This window comes from Coenobita brevimanus, chromosome 80, assembly GCF_032717465.1.
Source record: "Coenobita brevimanus isolate Jiangsu-jjx chromosome 80, ASM3271746v2, whole genome shotgun sequence".
Taxonomy (NCBI): Eukaryota; Metazoa; Arthropoda; class Malacostraca; order Decapoda; family Coenobitidae; genus Coenobita; species Coenobita brevimanus.
Window position 1 is genome coordinate 13,547,814 of NC_137033.1, and position 22,256 is coordinate 13,570,069.

At 43.3% G+C, this 22,256-nt stretch overlaps 1 protein-coding gene and 1 non-coding gene across 2 annotated transcripts in view; both read right to left on the reverse strand.

Annotated features, from left to right (window-relative positions):
- LOC145409267 (serine/threonine-protein kinase SBK1-like) overlaps positions 1-22,256 on the reverse strand; it is a 36,159-nt gene that overhangs the window by 1,790 nt on the left and 12,113 nt on the right. The window contains exon 3 of the mRNA XM_080279748.1: positions 3,532-3,647. Coding sequence (XP_080135874.1) covers positions 3,532-3,647 — 116 coding nt within the window. The remainder of the gene's footprint in view (positions 1-3,531; positions 3,648-22,256) is intronic.
- On the reverse strand, positions 4,414-4,532 carry LOC145409440 (5S ribosomal RNA). The gene has a single exon (XR_013899096.1). It is a non-coding gene; the product is annotated as a 5S ribosomal RNA (ribosomal RNA).

A 22,256-nucleotide genomic window follows, 5' to 3' on the forward strand; every position in this document is an offset into this window, starting at 1 on the left:
GTCCTTTTGTATGGTCTGTAGATTGGCACTCTCTCCTTTGTAATGCAGTTTCCATGGACCAGATGATGAAGATAATGGAGAGAGTCCTGGGAGGTATAAAGGAAAAAATGAATACTGATGAGATGCATTTGAATTTATTCTAGGCAAAGGGACCACTGATGCAATATTCATTGTCTGACAGCTTCAGGAAATTATATAGGAAGAAAAAGTTGTATCTGTTTTTATTGATCTGAGAAAGGCCCAGGGAGGTGGTGAAGTGGGCAATAATGAAGCTTTAGATTGAGAAGTGACTGGTTAGAGTGGTTATGGAAATGTACAAGGGTGCTGATGCCCATATGAGAGTGAATGGAGGTTTGGGTGATGATTTTTTCTTAAATGTTGGCATGCATCAGAGGTCAGCTTTACACCCCTTATTGTTTATCATGGTGCTCAGCTCTCTCATGTGACTTCAGAACTGGGCTCCCATAGGAGGTGTTGTATGCTGATGACTTGGTGTTGATTGCAGAGAAAGAGATGGTAGTGAAAGAAAGGAAGTGAAGAGCAAATGCGAATAACACAAAAGTGATCATATATAGGGCAAGTGGTGATACTGTCAAAGCAGAGGGGGTGTGTCCATGCACAGTTTGCCACAAGGGTGTAGGAAGATCTATTTTGTGCAGTTTTTGATTCATGGGTGCATAAAAGATGTAGAGGTAGGCTGCAAAATAATGCTGTTTTTGTGTGTGCAGTATGCAAAGCAGGGCATGCAACGCAAAGAAGTAGGAAAGAATTACTGGTAATCGCGGGAGAGAGTCTCTTGACACTGTGGAGGAGTTTTGTTATTTGGAGGACATGATATATGCTGGAGGTAGGGCTACAGCTATCTTGGTAGCAAGGGTAAGGAGTGGTTGTAAGAAATTAAAAAAGTTGTTCCCCTCCTGACATCAAGAGGTCTCTCCCTCCATACTGAGGCAGCCCATGTACACAGCATGTGTTAGGAGTATAATCATGTATGGTAGTGAGACTTGGACAGCAAAGGAGTAGAATATTCTTAGTCTCAAGCATACAGAGATGAAAATAATTAAAAGGATGTGTAGTACAATTTGAATGACAAGGCTGGACAAGGTTAGGATTGCAGATGAAGAGTTGAGAGGAAGGCTGGGACTTGAACATACAGTAGTCAAGAGGTGATGAGAAAGGGTAGATTGAGATGGTTTGGGCATGTGGAAATGATGGAAGGTGGCAACTGGGTAGTTGCAAGAGCAGACTGATAAAGATTTAGGATGAGGCCATAGACGGTGACCTTAGGGATGTGGGCCTGAACAGAATGGTGCTGGAGATCAGTCCACCATTTGGTGATCAAGGCTGTTACATGCAAATATGTTGGAACCTTTGTAAATGAATGAATGAATGAACAATGGTTTTTTTGGCGGGCCCTTATTTGGCCCGGTCCTCCAAAGGGAGGCAAATCTAAACAACAGAACAATGGGTTGCTTTTTTATCCTCGTTGTGTTTCATTTTCTTTTCATTTGCATTGTTCTTAACTTCTGAGAGTCTCTATCCTCCTTTTCTTGAGTTTTGTTCCCCATTTCTTGCCTTTGTTGTTGTTGTTTCACTTTTTTGTGTATGTGTTTCTCCTGTGTTGGTGCTGTGGTAATATATGTGCATTGTGATTCTTCTCTACGTATTCCCTCCTTCCTGCTGGCAGCCCTTCTGTCAGTTACCAATCAGTGTTTTGACAGGCATCATTCTGTCTTGGCTCACTTACTCCTGGGACATTTAGCTTGGTGGGTGGCCTCCCTTTCCTTCAGATCTAACTAGGGCTGTAAACTGGAGGTGGGTCATTTCTAGTGGGATCATCCAGCGAGCTTCCTTAAGGGCACATCTAGTCTGGTTCTCTGCAACAGCTCTGGTTCGTCCCTTCTCTCCCTTTGTAGGTTGTGCAAGGTATGAGGCGAGACCCCTTACAGCCTTCCCCTCCTTATAGGGGGCACTTGACACTCAGTTGCCTTTAGCAGTTTCAGGTACCTTTGTCTTGGTCCCATCAAAGGAGAATTCTTGTTGTCTTCCTCCCACAGGTGTCAAGTGAACTTGTTTGCCATGTCTCGTCCCTTTCTGGCAACAGGACTTCTTGCTTATTGCAAGTTTATGATGTGGTGGCACTTTTGAGTTGCTGTATATTTCAGTCAGTCACTTCTGATGGACCCAGTTACCTTTCCTTTGACCACAGCAGGATTGGGAATTCTCTTTGTAGTCAATACTCCTCCAGTGTCACACCGATTATAGTGATGACAATTACCTTTTTTTTTTTTTTTTTTTAAATGAAATTCCTTTCTCATCTCCAGCAGATGTGAGGTACAGCATACTGTTCCATTAGGTGATCAAGGCTGATGCATGCAAGCATGTTGGAACCTTTATAATTTTGTGTGTGTGTGTGTGTGTGTGTGTGAATTTGACCTTCGTTTTTTAGGCACTTGGTCATTTATTTTCTGAACAATGTGGAGCCAGGTGATGCACATGGTGCATTATTGATGAACTGTGCTGTTTCACCATTACCCTAGCATAAACATCTTTACATGTTATTTCTTTTTATTCTATGTCTGTTTCTAGTTATTTAGCAAAATCTTTATTTTGGCCAATTTTGCGGATGTTGTGCCATCATGCTCATTTTATTTCTGGCCCTGTTGTTTGCTGGTGCAATGCACGTATATTGATGTATGTCTGGCCTTTAGTGATTTTTACATCGTCAGAGTTATGCACAGCTTGGTGTCTCCATTGCATCAAACCAAAGGTGCTTAGTTAGCCAGGAAAAAAAAAAAAATCTTTATCCCCACCCTTCCACAACCACAGTTATTTAGATGTCTGTAGATTTTTGTTTTGGACGTAAAATATTGCCCATATATATATATTTTTTCAGCACTATCCTTGTCTAATTCAAGCTGCATAGTCATTTTCTGTCGGGAGCTACTGAGCATGAGTGAACCAGCCCACAGCAGTTAACCTCTGTTCTCATGTTCATTTCTTAATTCCTAGCTATTGTGCCTCAGGCCGCTGTTTCTAAAAGGAACGAAAAGGAACCAATCAGTATGGTAACTTTGCTGGCAGGCCTACAGCTACTGATGATCAGGCAAAAGTGTTTCTCTTCTGCTTGTAGGGTAGTCAGGATGTGCTTGCCTTCCGAAGTAAATATTTTAAAGATCCATTTTGAGGTGTGTGTGTGTGTGTGTGTGTGTGTGTTGGTTGTCTCATTCTACATTTCACATAATTAGCCTACCATTCCTTGGAACCCATATGATTTCTGTATCTCATGTATAGTACAACACTGAACTGTATTTAAAAAAAAATTGTGTGCTGTACATAGTGGGATACAGTCAAAATGTATGATCAGTAAGTTGGTTTTCGTACTCCACTGTGGAGCAGCAGTTTGCTTTAACTAAGTAAAATCACCAGATGATAGCCAGAATAGAATACCTAGCAGTCTGCCTCGCAGGAGTTTGTGGTAGGTCACACCCAATCAAGGAAGGTGTAGAGCTAGAGTAAAAAATGTCATACCTTTCCCATTTTGCCATAGCTGAGGATGTTGAGTATATCATAGTGGTCGCTAAGACACTCCTCGGGTAGGTCGCAGCTTCCCCCTGGTGTGCTTGCCTCCCCACCTCCAATGCCATCTGAGGGAGAGGCACAAGTGGTGGGAATGTGGTTAACAGTGGTGGGGGAAGGAATTGTGGATTAGTGATATCATTATTGATGTAGTGAAGATGACAGTACTCTGTCCACTTTATTTTATCAATCATCCAGTCTTTGTCTTATAAGAAGCATAGGGATCAAGGGCTAGGTTACTGAGTGACGACATTTGAGACGAGGGAGACTGAATGCTACTCCTGAGTATCATTAAACGAGCAATAAACAGCAACTAACTCTCGGACTTAGCCCCCTGTGGGTCACATTCGGTGGGAGCACCTTAACCTACTAAACCACAAGAATAGAGAACTAGTTACATACAGTTGCAATAACTCAATGTAGTATATTTTCTCCTGCACCACAAGAATTCATTTTGTTTGTCACTTAGTCTACAGTTACCCGAATACCTGTATACCACAGCATCGAGTGAGTGGATGGTGACCCCCGTATCACACAAACCTGGCCAAAAATTGTCATCTCTCTACCTTGAATATTGAGCTGCAACACAAGATTTACATGGTCATATAGTTCTAATAACGAAGAAGTGCTATGCAAATGGTGTATTGTGTCACTCTGCCGTTGAAATACATGAAATAAATACAGTATGCTGCAAAAGGACGAGGATCTCCATCAAGTTCCATCCATCCATTGCCAGACGCCATGAATCCCAAATGGGATGGCCAAGGGCTTAGAGTTAATTGTTTTACAGGGAGGGGCACTAATCATCCACCAACCCCACTTGACACGTAGGGATGCCAACATCATCTGGTGTTCCCAGGCGGTCACCCATCCAAGTACTAACCAGACCCAACGTTGCTTAACTTCGCTGATCGGATGGGAAGCGGTGTACTCAACGTGGTATGGCCGTTAGGGTGAATAAACTACCATGACTGAAATGAGGATTCAAAAACTGGAAAGCTTGGAACCATTTGGCGTGATAGCTGTGGTGCTTATGTCTAAATGATGGTAATGATTGGGCTGGTAGTGTTTGCAACAGTAGCAGGAGTGATTGTAAAGATGCTTCTGATGGTGATGGTGTGTTATATATGAATGCTACTTAACTTATTGAGAGCAAAAGGATTGGGGTGGTGATAATTAATTATGATGGAAAGTATGACTGAAGTGAAGGTACGGATGCAAACTGTGGCTATGGTGGTGTCACATTCGCATCCGTCCAATGACATAATGTAATCTCTATTTCATTCTTGCCCCTTTCTGACGACTGTATTTAGTTTAGAACATTTTCGAAGTAGTGAGTTAGATATAAGTTTCACCAATCACTTAATTACAAAGGGTCTCCTCTAAGACGAATACAGTCATCTGAAGGTCGCAAGAATGCACCAATGCAACACGTTGCCCAATCCAACAGGTTAATATTGGTGTGATGAATGTTATGTTGTGGGTGCTGGAAGTGGTGTGTCTGTTGATGGCAATGACATCAAGAATAACTTTTGTCTTCTCTGAAATGGTGGTGATTTATGTGGTGGGTGTGATGCTATGGTGTTAATGGTGTTGGGTGTATTGGTTGAGATGGAAGGTGTAATGGAAATGGCTGTGGTAGTGACAGTAAGTTCAAGATGAATTTTTAAAAGAGAAAAAAAGAATATTTATATAATTATAAGAACGTCAGATGGAGAGGACAATTGTAGTAGGTTGGATGGCTGGCTGGTTCATACACCTGTCTACTGTAAGGGTACGACTAGAGTCCGAGAACAAGATAAGAGTAGCATAGAAGGCTCCCCCGCCCACCAACTCCTCAGCTTAATGTGTGTGTGTGTGTGTGCGCGCGCGCTAGTCAAACTTGATTTTGCAGCGATAAGCTGTAAAGGTTCGTCACAAGGGGCAAATTCATATGATAAGGAATTTTAAATATATACACATGTTTTTCATTAAGTAATTGTGCATTCCCGTTGAAAAAAGAACTGGCATGAAAAGGAAAGGAACCCAGACTCCATGGATCCTCCCCTCCCCTTGATCCGCGACTGGCGATATTGTATTTAATATTATAATCATTCTGTACAGTCCTGAGCCAACTTACTATTTTAAATATAAACGTTACTCTTGTTGATGAAGCAAAATCGTAAGTGGACAGCGACCCCAAAGTAGAAAAACACCTCTTTCCAGGGATTAGTCCACGCATTACACATCCATATCCACTTTTTTGGTGGAAACTATGTCGAACGATATACGAGTAACCTGAATACAAAAAAAATACTAAATTTTCATGTTAAATAAATAGTTAAGAAAGAGATGCCTCCAACCTAGAGCGCAAGACGGCAAGCCTCAGATGCTATACTCATTTCACTCGAACTTAGACTAAAATTGCCATCTCGCCAACTTGAACGCTGAGCTGTAACCAAAGATTAACACTGGAATATGATTCTTGTCACGAATAAGTGCTGTGGAATGGATGTAGAGCTGAAACATTGTCTTTCTTTGCCATTGAACTACATGATGTAGGCTATACTTCAAGAGGATGATAATACAGGCAAGTTAGAGTAAAAGAACTATTGTACTTTGGGGTGGGCAAACATCTGTTCAACTCTCCCAGGAGATACAACTTTATGTTTCAAATATTCTTCTTGTTTGGGGACAGGAAAGAAAAAATACTACCCACCTTTACCCTGGATGTTCTACATGGTGACTGAAAGGGATGAAAGGAAGAGCTGCAGGATCCTTCTTATTGTACCGTTATTATGTAAGGGCGTGGCGGCTTCATTGCCCCTCATGTAATGAAATAAGCAGCCTCGCATCTCTTACGTCAGAGGAGGGAGGAGGGAGAAGTTAGCACTAACTTTCTCCGAATTATTTCCTTGCTCTCAATCTCCACACTCTGCATGTAACCCAGACATGAAACGGGGTCACCATGATAATGTAAACGCCACAGTAAGTTCATGAAATTTGTGGTGAGTGTTTAGTCGTGGTTTCCTCGAGGGGCTGTAGGTCTTCTGATACTAAGGAGGTCAGGTTTGTCAATACCAGGGACTTTCATACGCGAATTTCTTTATCTCTACTTCAGATAACCATAGTTTTTTTGATATCCAAATAGCCTTCGATGCCATTCGATGGTCAGAAGATGTCTGTTAAGAATATGCAAAAAACACATGGTTTGCTTGCATGACTGGTTAGACTGCTGTAGATGGAAAGGAGGGGAGGAGGAGGAGGAGAACGAAGCTTTATGCCATCTATCCATCTCTCTATCTATTCCATGTCTATCTATCTATCTGTCTGTCTATCTCTGTCTGTCTGTTTGTCTATCTATCTGTCTATCTGTCCGTCTGTCTGTCTATCAATATCTACATTCATATCTGTTTGTCTATATCTATGTCTATCTATCTGTATGTCTTGTCTGTTTCTCTGTTTGTCTGTCTATCGGTGTCTACATACATACATAAAAACATACATGCGCATACATATATACACATTACTCTCGATGTGACTGTTAAGCTTCATAACTGAAATTCTGAAAAAAAAAAAAAAATTGTGCAGAACATGAGAGGGCAAACCTTAATTTAAGTACGAGAGATGATAATCCCGATGACGTCAGACAGTGTATTTTGATTTAAATTAATTTCGTACATGTTAAAATCCATTTACAAGTGAAGAGAACAGGAAGGCGAGAAGGAATGTAGGTGAAAGACGAATAGAGTGACAGGATAAATTATGAGTGACCGGAAAAGTAATGTGGAGGAAATAAATGAGGTTAGGACTGACGAGGGGGAGCGGGAGTGAGATTGAGCAAATTTGGAAGGATGGGTGTCAGAGTGAGGATGAGGAAGAGAGTGTCAGAGTGAGGATAAGGAAGAGAGGGTATTAGAGTGAGGATAAGGACGAGAGAGTGTCAGAATGAGGATGAGGAACAGAGAGTGGAGAGTGTCAGAATGATGATGAGCTAGAGAGTGTCCGAGTGAGGATGAGGAACTGAGAGTGTTAGAGGATGAATGTGTTACACTTTTATAAAGGGAGTAGGTGGGAGTGGGAGTATGAGAATGAGGACGGAAGGGTGAGGAAGGAGGAGGATGTTGATGTAATGGTAAAAGCGTGTTGGAATGTGATTGTGAGTCTGCGCGCTAACGAAGAATGAACAAAGCTGAAAGAGAGAGAGAGAGAGAGAGAGAGAGAGAGAGAGAGAGAGAGAGAAAGAGAGAGAGGGTAAGTGGAAGGAAGAGAGAAATTATATTAAGAGGTGGGTAGTGTGTGTGAGGAACAGTGTGAGGATGTGGGAGAGTGGGAGAGACAGGATGAATGTGAGGAATAGTGTGAGTGTGAAAGTATGTGTGTGTGTGTGTGTGTGTGTGTGTGTTTGTGTGTGTGTGTGTGTGTGTGTGTGTGTGTGTGTGTGTGTGTGTGTGTGTGTGTGTGTGTGTGTGTGACGTCAGAATGAGGGGACAGTGAAAAGATGTCGTTTGAATGAGGAGAAAGGAATGACGTCAGAGATAAGGTGAGGGATGGATGACAAAGCAGGGGGAGAGTATTGCATCAGAGTGACGGTATAGCATCAGAGACAGGGCGAGGGCTGGATGTGACGGCAGAGTGAGGGGACAGAGTGTGACGTTTGTGATGGAGCAGTGATAACGACAGGCTAAAGGTTGGGTGTGACGTCAGAGTGAAGGGAAAGAGAATGACGTCAGAGTGGGGATAGAATATGACGTCAATGAGGATAGGGTGTGACGTCAAAGTGAGGAATAGGGAGTGACGTATGAGTAGGGAATAGGATGTGACGTCAGAGCGGGGGATAGGTGATGGCGTCAATGTGAAAGCCAGCGCAGGTAGTGACGTCAGCGTGGCAGGAGAGCGTGGCAGCTGCAAGCCTAATGTGACCTGACCCGGCAGAGAATAATGGAGTGGAAATGACCTTTATCACCTCTACTTGCGTGTTTTAGGTGCTATCACTGCCAGGACACAACACCAAATTCAGTACAATCCACTCTGGTGTTAACGTTTCTTTGATTTTGCATGCTTTCCTTTTCTTTTTTCTTCTTTTAAGGACAGGAGTAGGTCTCATTACTTTTTTTTACAGCCAGAGAGGCATTTGGCATAAACATACTTAAAGCCAGTGAGTTGTCTTGATTTCCTGGTAACTCTCTCTCTCTCTCTCTCTCTCTCTCGTTATAGTTAGAATGGTTCACTTACCCCGTAACATGAATTAGTGGGGGATAAGGGGGGGCCTGGTAGGGGAGAAGGGGGATAGTGTGGGATGCGGCTAGGAGGCAGGGGTGGAGCCATTGGGGGAGTGAGAGACAAGAGGTAAGTGAAGAGGTGTGTGGGGATAACGAGGACTTGTGGGGATGGTGAGAGGATGAAATGATGGGCTGGGGTATGTTTCCGGAGTATAGTGAGGGACTGTGAGGATACAGTGAGATGTGGGGATATAGTTAATCGCTGTGGGTGTATTGTGAAGAGGGTGTGATGATACAGTGAGGGGCTGTGGGGTATAGTGAGGGAATGTGAGGGTATAATGAGGAGTGTGGGGTATAGTGAGAGGGGAGTGTGGGGGCATAGTGAGAGGGATGTGGGAGTATAGTGTTGGGGTGTGAGGATATAGTGAGGGATGTGAAGTATAGTGAGGTGTTTGGAGGGGTATTGTGAGGAGTGTGGAGGTATTGTGAGGGTCCGTGGAGATATTGTGAGGAGGTTGTGGGGGTATTGTGAGGGGGTGTGAGAATATAACGGGGGGTTGTGGGGTATTGTGAGAGGGTGTGGGGTATTGTGAGAGGGTGTGGGGTATAGTGAGAGTGTGTGGGGTATGGTAAGGAGCTGTGGGGGTATAATGAGGGTCTGTGGGTGTATCTTGAGCGTCTCGAGAGTAAAGGGAGGGGGGTGTGGGGGGTTATAGTGAGGTGGGGAAAGCAAGAGGCTGTTGTTGTTGATCAACCCCAGAGTGTCCATCAAACACAGGCATGTAACATCCCCTAGAGGGCCTTCCCATACAGTGAACCGATGACTGACACAGCGTCTCCACAGTGAGGCGTGGGGAATAGTGTGGAGGTTTGTCTCCTGGATGGACGCCACATTTTCATCTCTCCACCCAGCTAACATGGACACTATAGCAGGCTCCACTTCACCCCATAATATAGTTATATGGTTACCACCCAGAATTGTAAATGGTTTCCTAGGTGACACGAAACCATTAGGCTTGTCGCACGGTATAAAGCCACACGAAGTGGAAAGAAGGGTAATAAAAAATGATAGGAAGTAAAGGGAAAAGTAGAAAGAGAGAAAGTCAGACGCAGAGATAGAATGAGAAAGGGGAAGGATGAAATAGACAGCACTATATCAAGTGAGTAGATGATGGTCGCCACCACCTACCACAATAGTGAGGGGTTATTGGTATATGGAGGGGCTGTGGGGGTATGGTGAGAGGGTCGTGAGAATACAATGAAGGGCTGTGGAGGTATAAGGAGGGGCTGTGAGAGGAGTTTGGGGTATAGTGCTTGGGGTGTGGAAGTATAGTGAAGGGCTGTGGTGGTATATTAAGGGACTGAGAGGGTATAGTGACTGGCTGTGGAGATAAAGTGACAGCCAAGTTGTGCTAGTGTGGAGCTGTTTGGGATGCGATGGTGGTGGTGATATGGTGAGTGGCTTACGGGGAAAGATGATGGTAGTCTGGGTTCGAGCGAGACTGAAAGGTGAAGAGTCGAGGCTGCTTGTGCTAGTTTCGGTAGTGAAGGGTTTGAATGTTTTAAGGGAATGGTAGGGAGTGTTGTGTTGGCTGGGGTATAGTGAGGGGATTGTGGGTGATGATTGTGCTAGTGTCGGTAGTGAGGGGATAGTAGGGAGTGTAATAGTGGTCAGGATATAGTGAGATGATTGTGCTAGTGTGGGTAGTGGGGGGATGATAGGGAGTGTGGTGGAGGACGAGTATAGTGAGCAGATTGTGGGTGATGTGCTATTGTGGGTAGTGAGGGGATGATAGGGAGTGTGGTGGTGGTAAAGATGTAGAAAGGGGATTGTGGGTGATTGTTCTACTAGTGTGGGTTGTGAAGATCTGTTGGATGTTGCGAAGGGATGGTAAGGAATGTGGTGGTGGTGGTAGGAGTAAGGAAAGGGGCTTGTATGGGCTGCTTGTGCTAGTAAAAGGCTGGTGGGAGCTGGTTACTGGGTTTGTGGTGAGAGAATGGTTTAGGTACGAGTATGTGGTGGTGGGGTCTGCGAGGGGACGGTAAGTTTTCCTGACCTAATCACAGATGAGGCAATAATGGTACAGGACAAAGAGGGGCTGTTGGTGTGCTAGGAGGGGACTGAGGTGGACTGGAGAGTGGAGGTGGCTGAATGGGGACTGGAAAGGAGGCTCAGTGAGGAACTGGTGGGGAGAATGGGGTGGATGAAAGGGCAGTGGAAAGTGGAGCTCATGCTGAAGTGAGAGGGAGGCTGAGGAGTGGAATGGATATGGGAGGGGACTTACAGGGTTACTGAAGAAGAGAGGATTGACTTGAGGAGGGGATGGAAAAGAGTAAGGGTGACTGGAGGTGGGAGAGGGGACTGGGGAGGGATGAAAGGGACTAAATGGGAGGAAGGAGGGTAAGAGGAACTGATGGGGAACTGGACAGGAGGGAGAGGGACTGAGGTAGGAAATAAAAAAGGATGAGGAAGACTAGAGAGAGAAGAAGGGGGACAGCGAAGGTGAGGGGATTGGTGATGGGGAGGGGAGAGGGGGAAGGAGGGAGATACTGGAGGTGGGGGGTGAGGGGGGCTCGTCGCCATGGCAAGCCAGCACCGTGGGTAGTCTTGACGTGGCCGCCTCACCTCACCTCACCTCACCTCACCTCTCGCTCTGACGTCACACCACACTACAAAGCATTACACCATACTATAATCCACCACACAGCACCACACTACATACACCACCCAGCTCCACACTACAGTACACCACACCACACCACATTACAATACACCACACCACACCACACCACGCCACACTATAATACAAAAAACCACACCATACAACTGCAATACACCACACCATACCACACTACACCACACCTCACCACACCACACAACACTACACCACACTAAATTACAACACCACACAGCACCACACTACAATACACCACACTGTACCACTCAACTATACACCACACAGTACCACACCACACCACACCACACCACACAGCACCACACAACACCACACTACTATACACCAAACAGCATCATATTATAATGCACCACACGACACCACACTACAATACACCACACAGCATCACACTACACGACACAGCACCACACTATAATACACTACATCACACCGCACCACACTACACCACATCTCACCACACCACACCACACCACACCACACTCTTCATGTTATTCCTCACCTCATCTCAATTTACCCTCACCTCTCGCTCTGACATCATTCCCCTCCCCACCAAACATCATCACATCACACCTCACCACACCACACCACACGTTTCCTGTCTCTCCTCACCTAACCTCACAGCACCCCTCACTCTGATATCGCCCCTCCCCCCTCCTCACACACACACCACACCAAACATGGGTTGGGTCAGTTCAGTTAATTAACTTAGCTTTTTAACGTAATTATAGTTAAAACTGTAAAAGGGTCAACATAAATGAAAAATCTCGCAAATACTGCATGATTTAGATTAATTTTCAACTATTTCCCATTATTTAAGTTTTAGGCAATTAGTCAAAACTAAGAAATTAAGTTTGGAGTGGGAGGAGAGTTTGATAGTGTTTGTATTTAAGTCAGTGACTGCAGGTACTCAGAAAAAGGATATTAAATTTGGAGGGAGGGGAAAGATTGAGAGTATTTGTATCTAGTTCAGTGACAGCACCTGTTTTTTAGATATATCTTTACGCTGAAATGTCTGTGAGATTTTACCTGCTATTATTATGTTATACTCGTAGACCAGCCCGCGTCCTACGTGCCAACTGGCCATCTGCAGTTATCTTTTTTTTTTTTTTTTTATTTGTCCATTCATGACAGTAATAAAGATCATTGCACGAAGCCAATCTTACACTTGTCTGTTGACACTTCTATAGCAGAGTCTTCGTTTGCGTGGAAGAACGATTAGAAGGGAAGACGAGAGAGGGTGAGCATCAGAGATTAAAAGAATATAACTACACTAGGCTGATTGGCTTATTCTAGGTAGTTCCTAACTAGGGTGGAGACTAGATCAAGAGAGTAAGATAAAGATGGTAAAGAAGACGGCTCTCTCCCACAGGTCTGACGAGGGTACTAGATGATAGACAGAGGGGAGGGATCAGGGGAGAAGTTAAGTGGAAATTTTACTGTATGGGAAGCAAGTATATACTGTGCGTGATGACCTCACACACACACACACACACACACACACACACACACACACACACACACACACACACACACACACACACACACACACACACACACACACACACACACACACACACACACACACACACACACACACACACACACACACACACACACACACACACACACACACACACACACACACACACACACACACACGTATCACCATAAGCACTATTCTCTCTTCATATTTTTTTTCTAGCATCATTTCCCCACTCCATTCTTGCTTCTCCCTTCTGTCTCACACTCTCCTCTATCGTTCATTATTCCACTAATTTTCCTTTTTCACCGTTCTTTTACTACCCTTGTTTCCCATCACTCCCCTTCCCCTTTTCCTGTCTTTCCCCTCTCATTCTCTTTTCCTCATACTCATCATTTTCCCTTTCAGGCAGTTTCCCTGCATTTCCTTTCTCCCCCTTGTCTGTCTTTCTTTGTCCCTCGTCTCTTCCTCTTTCTCTCACTTTCTCTCTCCTGTTATCCTCTTCCTCTTTTCCCCTCAAGAACATTCTGAGAAGATTCCAGTAAGAAAATTGTGCTCTCAGTTTTATTAACATCATATTTTAGCTCAGTACTTCCATGAAGCAGTGTTGTCCCAGGTGATTCCCATGAAACACAGTAATATGTCCCTGCTCAAGACTTAATCAAATGACTAAAGTTTAAAGGGAAAGAATACAGAAACAAGTTTAAACTAATCCATTTAGTTATATAGAAGAGGCAAACAGTTTTGCTTTACGGTGTCGCATCACACCACAACTGTGGTCATAAAATTTTCTGAAGCCTAAATTATGCATAAAAATGTATGCACATAATTTCATATTCACTCACATAGATACCAAACACTCTACCACCGAAATACACTGAAAAATAGAATGAGAAATACGACAACACAAAATTGTTGTTGATAATAAAGAGGTAAACTGATAGTGTATGGAGATATCATATTGTGTACGTCATACTTAAGACGTACTAACATATTGTCAAGATTGCGCCGGAAATTGAACCCGGGACTCTTCACATAAGAGCTAGGCAGTTTTCCGCTACCATGACCAGATAAATGTTGTCTCGCCTTGTCACATGCCGGTAACCCCCACCCCCACAGTGAGCCTGAAAGGGAAGCGACAACCCCCTGGCACTAGGACAAGTAAAAGATTTTAATTATACCCAAAGCACATCCGGAAAGTTGCCATACTTAAGATCCTTCATGAATATGACAGATCTAGAAATTTTCCAGAAAGCTTCAGATATTAGGCGGCACGATACGTATACAGTACTCTGCTCCCTGAATATTGTGGCTGGGTAAGTTAAAAAGCATTTCGTCTAGAAAAATGTAAGTGATTATGCCTTGATCTGTGAGAGCTGTCGCTGTGCCCGAGACTGATTGTTGTTTCTCTCTGTACCTTTACTTAGATAAGCATGTATTTCACCGGTAAAAGCATGCAAATACTTTGCCGGTTTGGACAGTTATACATTTCTGAAGATCGCGAATGCCGGAGCCGAGTCACTCAGGTACTGTAATGCCAGTGTTATTTGTCAAGCAATTATTGTAAGCGTGATAACATTATCCTCTTACTTCACATGCAAGTAAGCGATTCACTAAATTTTATAGAAAGAAAATATAATCTTGGCTACGGTGTTGGTAGATGATGTTAATCAATGATTTCATGAACAGAACAAAAATTAAGTTGCCGTTTTGCGGGGAGATTCAGCATATCTATTGTAAACTCTTCACTGTTAAATTCCTGAACGGCTGGATAAATTTTAGCTAAACGTTACAAAAATATGGTTATGAAATTCGATGTCCGTAAATGAACGGAATTGACTATCCTTGAACAAACCTTTCCTATGATTCCTCTAAAATACTGACCAATAGAATTCTTCAGTCACGAAGCTAGGCCAAATTTTACATGGAAATTCATCAGCTATATTATTTATGTTGAATTTTCACATATTTATATGTATGTATGGATGGATGAATGTACATTATGTACATAACAAAGCTCCGAACCCTGACAAACGCTGTTAACGAGACATTACGGACTCAACCGTAGGGTGTTCATTAGTTGATATTCAGAATTTGGTCTAAAGTGATACTTTCTGTGAGAGTGTTTTGGCCACTTCAGCTTCAACCTTATCCAGCAGTGTAAATGATATCTGGCAAGCTATAATTTATAAGAGTCATGTGCGCTCTCAGCTTGAATATTGCTCACCCTTGTGGAATGGATGTGGAGAGGTTGCATTAAAACAACTAGACAAAATTAAGAACAAAGCTGTTAGAATGATTAACAACCCTGCCATTACAAATAGACTACCTCTCCTGCAAGTAAGAAGGAATGTTGCTTCCCTTGCATTATTTTACAGATATTTTTATGGCAAATGCTCAGACGAAGTTACGTCCATGGTGCCACCTCTCCATGCCTTCCCTCGTGCTACACGGGCATCTGGCAGCGCTCATGACTGGAATGTCACTCAGCCATATTGCAGAACTTCTGGCTATCAGAATTCTTTCATTCCCCGAACTGCATCTCTCTGGAACTCGCTTCCCCAGAGTTGTTTCCCTCCAAACTTCAACCCACAGCTGTTCAGGTCTAACTGTTACAGATATTTTATGAACAGAGGACACCAGTAATCTGGTGTATGGATTATTTTTTTTATTCATTTGTTTTTCCTTCCTCCGTTCTGTTATTAAAAAAAAAAGTTGTTAGCATAGATTTTTTTTCCATAGCACTTCTTTGTGACTAGCACCATATTTTAATGCTAGTCGCTTCCTATAATTTAGCTTTCAAGATGGAGTGATGGCAGTTTTGAGTCAAGATGGAGTAAAAAGAGTATGGAGTTCCTCCATACTGACAACACCTCTTTCCTATCTTCACCCCACCCACCCTCATTAACTCTTCTGTCTCTTTCCTGCATTCACATTTTTTTTTTATTGTGTTTTTTCTTTTTCTTGGAACGGTCAGATTATTGGACAAAGTTCGTTTCCCCTTTCTCCCTGTTCACCCGGCAGTGCAGTTGGGGACCTGGAAAAAACACTGACCATTGAGGATCATATTCTATGGGAAGATTGAGCCTTAGCAAAGCATTGGACGTTTGCCTTATGACCCTCGTGCAATTAACTTGCATTAATCTGTGCCTTCTTCTTCTTTTTCTGTTAATTGATCACTCACCCCTATCGCACCTTCCTCTCCTCTCTGACCCTTTCCTTTCATCATGCTTTTCTCTCTCATCTTCCCCTAGTTTCTTCCTTTCATTTTGCTTTGCACATCCATCTTTCCTTCCTTCCTTTCTCTTCCTTTAGCATTCCATCTAACCTTATACTTCCATTCTGTCTTTTCCTTTCTCTCTCTCTCTCTCTCTGGATATGTATATATATATATACTGTATATCTATCTGTCTATGTATCTATCCATCTGTCTATGTATCTATAAATACATGTATATAAACAAACTTTGTTTTACGTTTCACCAACACATTCTCTTCCTCACTGTAACTTTCCGAATTTAATTTTTAAATATTCATCCTGCATTTCATTTCCTCCTTTGCTGACAACGAATGCAACTTCTTGTCGTCCATGTTCTCCCTTAATATCTCTATCGTTTTTCACTCTATCATTTTTTTGGTTTCCCATTCCATCAAACCTCTTTATTACTCCCATGTGCCTCTACCTCTCCTTGCATTTCTCACTACACCTCCCTCCATCCTTCCCCCCTCCTGTTCCTTTTTCGTTCTTTTTCCTTCTTTTTTTCCCCCTACTAATTCATTGTTGGGACTACTCTAGTATTCCATTCCAGCTAACATCAAACAATTTATTCAGCTAAGAGTTAGTAACGTAGCCACAATCATAAATATATAATGCAGCTGACATAAGTGTATCTGGACAAACCCTCCATCACCAGAATACAGGAACAAATTTGTATGTCGTTGTAACTTTAATATTTGTTATTTTGGGCGAGGGTAAGAGCAGGCATCCCAGTAAAATCTGTATTTCAGAATCGTATATTAATGCGATTCTTCATCTACAACTGTCGAATTGGAATTCCATTTCAGCATGATTTAATTTGGTATACAGATAAATGAAAGCAGTGATAAGAAACAGGGAAGTGAGCATGGAAGTGAAAAAGTTACTACATGACAGTATTGTGATACCAACTCTAACGTACGGAAGTGAAGCTTGGACATTGTTGGAAGGACACAAGTCAAGAGTGAGAGCAGTGGAAATGAGTTATTTAAGAGGAGCCTGTGGAGTCACGTGGAGAGACAGGCTGACGAATGAGGATATAAAGGAGCGTTGTGGTGTGGATGTGGATGTGATAGGAAGCGTTATGAGGAACACACTGAGGTGGTTTGGCCATGTGGAGAGGATGGAGGGTGAAAGACTTACGAAGAGAGTGTATGTGAGTGAGGTGGAGGGGGGAAGAGGGAGGGGGAGGCCGAGGATGAGATGGAGGGATGGGGTGGAGAGGTATATGAGAGAGGGGGGTGTGAGTTGGGAGCAGGGCAGTGAAATGGAGGGGGACAGGGCGACTTGGAGGCGATTTGTTTGTGGCCACCCCAAACGGGATTGAGGCGTCTGGCAATAGATAGATAGATAAATAAGGACCTCCAAATGACCCTGGGTTTTCATTACATATAGTTTTTGTAAGATATTTTCTGTGTCTGTTTCGATACAGCGTGATATTATTAGTGATCCATTTCTATTAATCCTCCAAAAGTCTATCTATCTATATACCTATATACCTAGGCTGCCTACACCGATCAGTTTTATCCATAAACCTGTGAATTGCGTAAATCAATATCATACAGCAATTGTGTTCAAACTGATTTTTTTTTTTTACGTCAGAAATATGCCAGTTACTGACAGGATATTTAAACACTGTGATGCTGCCTGTTGGTGAACCCACATTTGTCCGATTCTGCTCCCAAGGGTTGCCTACTGTATATGAGTCATCTAGAGGTCAAACTGTCAGACATACGGGTTGTGGAGTGAGGTGGATTTTGACACGGGTTGCACGCAGTAACTTCCCGATTGTTCCAGTAAACCTCTCATTATCTGAATAACTATAGTGTTCTCCATTTAACGCCAGACTGTTTCATTCCGCTGAGTGTCAGTCATAGAGGGCCGAGTGTTAAATTTTTCCTCTGTTGCCCCCTTCCGTACTTGCTTTTCCCTGACTATATCTCTGTAGTCTCTTCTGTTTCCTGCTTCCCTTTGCTCTCCCTTTCATTTTCCCTTTGCATTACAGTTTTTCCTTATTTCCCTACTCTCTCTCTCTCTCTCTCTCTCTCTCTCTCTCTCTCTCTCACCCCACTATACCCTCGCTTTCCAAACCTCTGCAATTTTTCTCTCCTTTTGCCCCAGTTACAGCGTCATTCCTCTCGCTTTAGTGTCCCCTCCCTTTCCACTCCTCCTTCCATTTCCTTCCATCTACACTCCCCCTTCTCTTTCCCCCTTCCCTTAACCCCCCTTTTCACCTCCCTCTACGTTTCCTTTTACCCATCCTTGCCCTTCATCTTCCTCGTCCTATCCCTCTTCCTTTTTTCCTCCCTCCTCCCTTTCCCTTCTCTCTTCCCTTTCCCTACCTTTGCACTTTCAAGTTCCTTTCCCTCCCTCTACTTTTCCTCCTCTCTCTCCTCTCCCTCTTTATTCTCCCTTTCCTTTCCAACCCAGTGTGCAATCATTCTTACCTTTTACCTGTCTCTACATTGTCTCTTTCCTTTTCCCTCCCTCTATATTGCCACTTCCTTTTCTTCTCCTTCCACACTCTCCCTTCCCTGTATCTCTCTCCCTTTGCACTCTCCCTTACCTTTCCCTTCCTTCTTCACTTCCTTTTCTCTTTTATTCGTTTTTCCTCTTTTTTATTTCCTGTTCTAAAACCATCTCCTCTCGTCACTCTACACTCCCTCTCTTCTCTTCTGCTCCTTCCTCTCCTTCTCTTCCCTTCCCACTTTTCCTCGCTCTACCACCCTCTTTTCTCCTCTCTTTACAGTCTTGTAGTTCCCCATTTCTCTTATTTCATTTCTCTTCTTGTTCATCCTCCTCTTTCTTGATCCCTCCTACGCTTCCATATCCTCTCTCTCCTAACCTCACCTCTTCTCTTCTTTTTTCTTCCCTTCCATCAGATTACCCTCTTGTTTCCTTCGCTCCCAAACACTTTTTTCCATTTCTCTTCTCATACACGCCTGACTCCTCCATCTTTTCCGAGTTTCTCTTCCTCTTTCGTCCATCTGCACTTTGTTTCCACTCTTTCCTTCTCTTACTAGTTTCCTCTCGTCCTCATCCCCTCACCTTTTAGTTCCTCCTGTTCTCTTATCCTTTCATCTACGTTCCTTTCATTCCCTCACTCCACTTCCCATCTTTACCTGCCTCTGTTACCCCACTCCAACCCTTCACTTCTCGACCACTTTCTTCCCCTCACCTTCTGGTTTCTCCTCTACACATTTACGTCCCTCTATGTTTTCTTTTCCTATCACTCCCTTCCCCTTCTCCTATAATCTTTCCCTCCTCGCCTCACACCATCCCCCATCCTTCATTTTCTCTTCTTTCCCTTCCCTACCAGCTCCATTTCCTCTTCCCTTCTGGTGCCTTTTCCCTTTCACTCTTCCCCTTATTTTAGCTTCCCTTTTCCCCTTTCTTCTTTCCCCACTTCCCCTCTATCCCTTGCTCCAGTCCCCCCATGCCTCTCCTCTTCTAAATCCTCTTTTCTTTCCCTGCCCTCTGCGCTGCCCTCATCCCCTCACGCCAGTCACCCTCGCCTTTCCTCCTTCTTCTACTCCCTCCTCCCGACTAGTTTCCCTTCTTTCTCTCCCTGTTTACTTCTTTCTCACCCGTCTCCCTTCCCTCCACGCTCCCTCCTTCCCCTCACTCCATCCCCTTCCTCTCCTGATCTATTTCTATTCCATCCTCTTCATGGTTCCTCATCTCTCTCCTCTCTTCCCATCCCTCTCCACGTCCCCCTCTCCTCTCCTCTCTTTTTCCCCCCTCTTCTCCTCCCCCACCCTCCCCTCCTCTCCTAGCCCCTCCTAGCTCATCCTCCCTTCCCCTCCAAGCCCCTACCCCCCCTCCAAGCCTCAGTTCACCTGCACTGGATGTATGTTAGGTAAATCTGGGCGTGTGACATCTGCAGCCTAGCCTTAGATGTTGCCATAGTTACCAGCATCCACCCCACCACGCTACACCGCTCTCTCTCTCTCTCTCTCTCTCTCTCTCTCTCTCTCTCCTTTTCCCGTTTTAGTAATGTTTTTCATTTTTTAACTGATGGACATTATTCTCTCTCTCTCTCTCTCTCTCTCTCTCTCTCTCTCTCTCTCTCTCTCTCTCTCTCTTTCCGTTTCCCGTTTTATTAATGTCTTTCATTTGTTAGCTGATGGACATTATTCTGTCTGTCTGTCTGTCTGTCTACTCTCTCTCTCTCTGTCTCTGTCTCTGTCTCTCTCTCTCTCTCTCTCTCCGTTTCCCGTTTTAGTAATGTCTTTCATCTGTTAGCTGATTGACATTATTCTCTCTCTCTCTCTCTCTCTCTCTTTTTCTCTCTTACAAAACCACCTGTGCACTCAGACTCCCACTTTCCCCCTCTCTCATACCAACCTACACATCCACCGCACCGCCTCGCCACCTACATACCTCTCTTTTTATAGTCACGTAACCTATCTTTCCATCTATCTACCCTCGTATCTTTGGCTGTCTGCATACCTACCCTCGTCAGTTTACCTGCTCTCGTATCTTTATTTTTTTTATTCACCTTGGTATCTAGATATGTCTTTCTATCTGTCCTCGTATGTGTATCTATCTGTTTACCTACTCACCTTTCGAATCCGTCTAGTAACCATTTTTATCTACATTTATCTGTCTGAAAGCTCTTGTAACTATACCACTCTGTCTGTCGACCCTTCTTATCTAAAACTAAACACCTACCCTCATATCTACATCTCTCTATCAACGTTTGTGTCTATAAGTTATCAGCTTGCCTACGTTCAGTCTGTACGTCAGTCCACCTGTCTTCTCTCTGCCCACCTGTCCGTCTATCTTTTTTTTTTCTCTCTCTTTCATTCTATCAGTAATTGCTTGTGCATCTGTCTGTTATATTACCTAACTGCCAGCCAACCTGCCCTCATGCCTACCTGCATACCTGCCTGTCTGCCTGCTTACCTACCTACCTACCTACCTACCTACATCCATACGTACATACCAGGGCTCGGTGATTAACTTTTAAATTAGGGTAAATTAATTCGGTAAACTTTCCAACCGAGGGAGTCAATTCGTTTTTGTCAAAATAATTAGCTACGTTAACTTTAGAAGTTACTCGATTAAGTTCATCAGTTAACTCTTCCCGTTTTGTAGGTATTCCAGTAAAATGGCAAGGACACTTGTGTAGAGCCTGCCTGGAGGTATATAACATTTTTTAATATTACAGTCTGATGTTACCAATCAGTGTAATTAGTCTCTCATTTCAGTCACGTTCGGTCACATATGCTGCTGTGTTTATTTATGTAGTGTTCATATTATTACATTATAGGCTTTTTTTTTTTAATTAGTATTTCAGGGAATTGATATGAAGTTGGCCATTTGCTCTTGCTGATTTTATTACAAGACTGAGTTTGGAGGCTGCACGAGGACTGCATGAAGATGTGTTTTTGCCCACATTAATGTATGGGTGTGAGACTGGTGTGTCATGATTGTGATGAAGTGACCAGAGTAATGTGTGTGGGTTGTGTAGGGTGGGTTGGAAAAATCACCCAGCGACTCATGGAAGATGTGGAATAAGGAAGTCAACTGAGAAAAAGATAAAATTGTGTGTTTGAATGGAATGGTTATATAATGAGGTGCCCAGACTGATACATGAGAAGTCTTGGGCCAGAGGGGTGACCGTGCCATATCTTAGTTTTATGTAATTCACAGTCAAAGCTGAGGAAATTTGAGGGTATGAAGATAGGCTATAACTCTATGAAACTTATATTCAGTTTGAAGCTTAACCTTTCTTCTGTTTAGGAATGGAGGAAATTTTGGGGTACGAAGACAGTCTATAACTATATGAAACTTATATTCAGTTCGATATTTAACCATTCTTCTGTCTAGGAGTCAAGTTAGGTTAACACATGTACCTCCTATTGTTGTCTATGATTTTATGGAAATATTTTGCGTATGTTACAGTTAGAAATTATTACACTGATGACATTTTTGTGGGTATCATAATGAACAGTCACTTGCCGTAATGATATGTTGTTGCTCTGATGGTTATATAGATAGAGCTAGCCTAAATATTTTGATCACGTTTGTTAGCTGATT